The sequence below is a fragment of the Empidonax traillii genome, unplaced genomic scaffold (genome assembly GCF_003031625.1).
Source record: "Empidonax traillii isolate 1590-97213 ecotype Southwest subspecies unplaced genomic scaffold, ASM303162v1 scaffold4210:size45844, whole genome shotgun sequence".
Taxonomy (NCBI): Eukaryota; Metazoa; Chordata; class Aves; order Passeriformes; family Tyrannidae; genus Empidonax; species Empidonax traillii.
In genome coordinates this window covers 37,260-41,636 of record NW_020959403.1, presented here as the reverse complement: position 1 = coordinate 41,636, position 4,377 = coordinate 37,260, and the positions used below count along the sequence as shown (strand labels likewise).

General features: G+C 48.6%; 1 gene segment (V, D, J or C); it reads left to right on the top strand.

Annotated features, from left to right (window-relative positions):
- Positions 1-2,267: 2,267 nt before the first annotated feature.
- The window catches only part of LOC114072866, a gene marked incomplete at its 5' end in the record, with an annotated part of 22,964 nt that continues 20,854 nt past the window's right edge, over positions 2,268-4,377 (top strand). The window contains 2 exon segments of the C gene segment in view: positions 2,268-2,591; positions 4,081-4,371. Coding sequence covers positions 2,268-2,591; positions 4,081-4,371 — 615 coding nt within the window.

The following is a 4,377-nucleotide window of genomic DNA, read 5'->3' as shown; positions in this document are numbered from 1 at the left end:
AGTACCGGTCAGTACTGGTCAGTGCTGGGCTGTACTGGTCAGTACTGGTCGGTACTGGTCAGTACTGGTTTGTACTGGGCTGTACTGGTTTGTACTGGTCAGTACTGGGCTGTACTGGTCAGTACTGGTCTGTACTGGTCAGTACTGGTTTGTACTGGTCAGTACTGGTTTGTACTGGTCAGTACTGGTTTGTACTGGCCAGTACTGGTCAGTGCTGGGCTGTACTGGTCTGTACTGGTTTGTACTGGTCAGTACTGGTCAGTACTGAGCTGTACTGGTCAGTACTGGTCTGTACTGGTCAGTAGTGGACTGTACTGGTTTCTACTGGTTATACTGGTCAGTACTGGTTTATACCAGTTTGTACTGGTCAGTACTGGTCTGTACTGGTCTGTACTGGTTATACTGGTTTGTACTGGTCTGTACTGGTTTCTACTGGTTATTCTGGTCAGTACTGGTCAGTACTGGTCTGTACAGGTCTGTACTGGTCATACTGGTCTGTACTGGTTTGTACTGGTTTAAACCTCCCAAATTTCCCCCAAAAAAAGTGAAATTTTTTCCCCCCAAAAATCGTCGATTTTGGCCCAAATTCGCCAAAACCCCAAAAATTCACCCCAAAAAATCGCAGAATTCTCAAAAACGGGGAGTTTTGACCCCCAAAAAAATGTGGGTGGGGCCGAGACCCCCAAAAACCACCCAATTCCCCCCAAAAACAGAGAATTTCCCCCAAAACCGTCGATTTTCGCTCGAATCGGCAAAAATCGTGAAATTCCACAAAAAAGGTAAAAAATGCCAATTTTCACCCCAAAAAATCGCCCTGAAATGGTGAGTTTTGACCCCCAAAAATGTGGGTGGGATCTAAATTCCCAAAACCAACCGAATCTCCCCAAAAATGGAGAATTTTCCCCAAAACTGTCGATTTTCGCCCGAATCGGCAAAAATCATCAAATTCCATTAAAAATGTAAAAAATGACAATTTTCACCCCAAAAATTGCCCTGAAATGGTGAGTTTTGACCCCCAAAAAATGTGGGTGGGACCTAAAACCCCCAAACCAACCGAATCCCCCCAAAAATGGAGGATTTTCCCCAAAACCGTCGATTTTTGCCCGAATCGGCAAAAATCGTCAAATTCCACTAAAAATGTAAAAATGCCAATTTTCACCCCAAAAATTGCACTAAACTGGTGAGTTTTGACCCCAAAAAAATGTGGGTGGGATGTAAACCCCAAAAACCAACTGAATCCCCCCAAAAAACCCCAAATTTTCCCCAAAACCGTCGATTTTTGCCTGAATTGGCAAAAATGGTGAAATTCCATTAAAAATGTAAAAAATGTCAATTTTCACCCCAAAAATCGCCCTAAACTGGTGAGTTTTGAGCCCAAAAAAATGTGAGTGGGGCCTAAAACCTCAAAACCAACCGAATCACCCCAAAAATGGAGAATTTTCCCCAAAACCGTCGATTTTCGCCCGAATCGGCCAAAATCATCAAATTCCATTAAAAATGTAAAAAATGCCAATTTTCACCCCAAAAATTGCCCTAAACTGGTGAGTTTTGACCCCAAAAAAATGTGGGTGGGATGTAAACCCCAAAAACCAACTGAATCCCCCGAAAAACCCCCAAATTTCCCCCAAAACCGTCGATTTTTGCCTGAATTGGCAAAAATGGTGAAATTCCATTAAAAATGTAAAAAATGTCAATTTTCACCCCAAAAAATCGCCCTGAAATGGTGAGTCTTGACCCCAAAACAGGTCGGGTGGTCCCTAAACCCTCAAAACCAACTGAATCCCCCCAAAACCCCCCAAATTTCCCCCAAAACCGTCGATTTTCACCCGAATCGGCCAAAATCGTCAAATTCCATTAAAATTGTAAAAAATGCCAATTTTCACCCCAAAAAATCGCCCTAAAATGGTGAGTTTTGACCCCAAAACAGGTCGGGTGGTCCCTAAACCCCCCAAACCAACCCAATCCCCCCAAGAAACCCGAAAACCCTCGATTTTCCCCCAAATCTGCCAAACCCAAATTTTCCCCAAAAACTCCGATTTTCACCCCAAAAATTTCTTCGAAAACGTGAGAAAAATTTCCCCCTAAAACTGGGAGGGGGGAGGAGAAATATCGACCCCCAACCACCCCTAAAACCCCTTAAACCCCCCCAAAAAAAAACGCTGTCAAAAAAGTGAACTTTCGCGTCGAAAAAACGCAAAGATCGGTAAAAACGGCCGTTTCTGACCCAAATTTCGTCCTTTTTTCCCCGGGTTTTTTTGCCCCCCCAGCTCCGGGCGGTGCCCCCCGCGTGTTCCCGCTGTCCCCCTGCGGCCCCCAACCCCTTTTCTCGGTGGGCTGCCTGGCTGTCGGGGGGACCCCCCCGGCCCCGCTGCGCTGGCGCTGGAGCGACGGGCAGAACCGCACGCTGGGCGGGGCTAATTCCGGAGTGGGCGTGGCCAGCGGGGTGGGCGTGGCCTCCAGAGACTCCGCCCTGCTGTTCCTGGCCGCTTCCCGCCTGGAGGCGCCGCTGGAGGAAGGGAAATCCAGGATGCCCTTCTGGTGCCGGGCGGAGAATCCCAAGGGCGGAGCCGCCACTCAAGTGACCAATCCCGGTGAGTCCGGAATGTTCCGGAAGGGAAAAGGGGGAGGGGGGGGTTACCTGATCCCAAATATTCCTCAGGGGAGGGTCCTGATCCCAAATATTCCCAGAGTCTTGATCCCAAATATTCTGGGGGTCCTGATCCCAAATATTCTGGGGATCCTGATCCTAAATATTTCTGAGGGGAGGGTCCTGATCCCAAATATTCCAAGAGTCCTGATCCCAAATATTCTGGGGGTCCTGATCCCAAATATTCCTGAGGGGAAGGTCTTGATCCCAAATATTCCAAGAGTCCTGATCCCAAATATTCTGGGGGTCTTGATCCCAAATATTCCTCAGGGGAGGGTCCTGATCCCAAATATTTTGAGGGGAGGGTCTTGATCCCAAATATTCTGGGGGTCTTGATCCCAAATATCTTGAGGGGAGGGTCCTGATCCCAAATATTCCAAGAGTCCTGATCCCAAATATTCTGGGGGTCCTGATCCCAAATATTCCCAGAGTCCTGATCCCAAATATTCTGGGGATCCTGATCCTAAATATTTCTGAGGGGAGGGTCCTGATCCCAAATATTCCCAGAGTCCTGATCCCAAATATTCTGGGGATCCTGATCCTAAATATTCCTGAGGGGAGGGTCTTGATCCCAAATATTCTGGGGGTCCTGATCCCAAATATTCTGGGGGTCTTGATCCCAAATATTCCTCAGGGGAGGGTCCTGATCCCAAATATTTTGAGGGGAGGGTCTTGATCCCAAATATTCTGGGGGTCTTGATCCCAAATATCTTGAGGGGAGGGTCCTGATCCCAAATATTCTGGGGGTCCTGATCCCAAATATTCCTGAGGGGAGGGTCCCCAATTCCCCCAATTCCCCCAATTTCCCCAATTCCCCCAATTTCCCCAATTTTCCCCAATTTCCCCAATTTTCCCCAATTTTCCCCAATTTCCCCAATTTTTCCTAATTTTCCCCCCTTTTCCCCCTTTTCCTCATTTATCCTAATTTTCCCAATTTTCCCCAATTTCCCCATTTTCCCCAATTTCCCCAATTTCCCCCATTTCCCCAATTTCCCCCAATTCCCCCAATTTCCCCAATTTTCCCAATTCTCCCAATTTCCCCAATTTTCCCCAATTTTCCCAATTTTTCCTGATTTTACCCCCTTTTTCCCCTTTTCCTCATTTATCCTAATTTTCCCAATTTTCCCTAATTTCCCCAATTCCCCCAATTTCCCCCAATTTCCCCAATTTTCCCCAATTTCCCCAATTTCCCCAATTCCCCCAATTTCCCCAAATTTCCCCAATTTTCCCAATTTTTCCCGATTTTACCCCCTTTATCCCCTTTTCCTCATTTTTCCTGATTTTCCTAATTTTTCCCAATTTTCTCCCCTTTTCCCTTTTTCCTCATTTATCCTAATTTTCCTAATTTTTCCCCAATTCCCCCAATTTTCCCAATTCCCCCAATTTTCCCCAATTTCCCCCAATTTTTCCTAATATTTCCCGATTTCTCCCAGGCCCCTCCTCCTCCCTGCCGCCGCTGCTCACCCTCCACCCGCCGTCCCGCGAGGACTTCCAGGGCCCCTTCCGGAACTCCACCCTGCTGTGCCAGGCCCGCGCCCCACGTCGGTCGCCAATCAGCTGGTTCCGCAACGGCGACCCCCTGGGGGCCGGCGCCGCCTCCGAGGCCGCCGGGGCCGAGGGCTCGGGCGTGGTGGTCACCAGCAGCCGCCTGGGCGTCACCGAGGCCGAGTGGGAGCGCGGCGACACCTTCACCTGCCTGGCGGGCGGCGAGAGCCGCAACACCAGCAAGG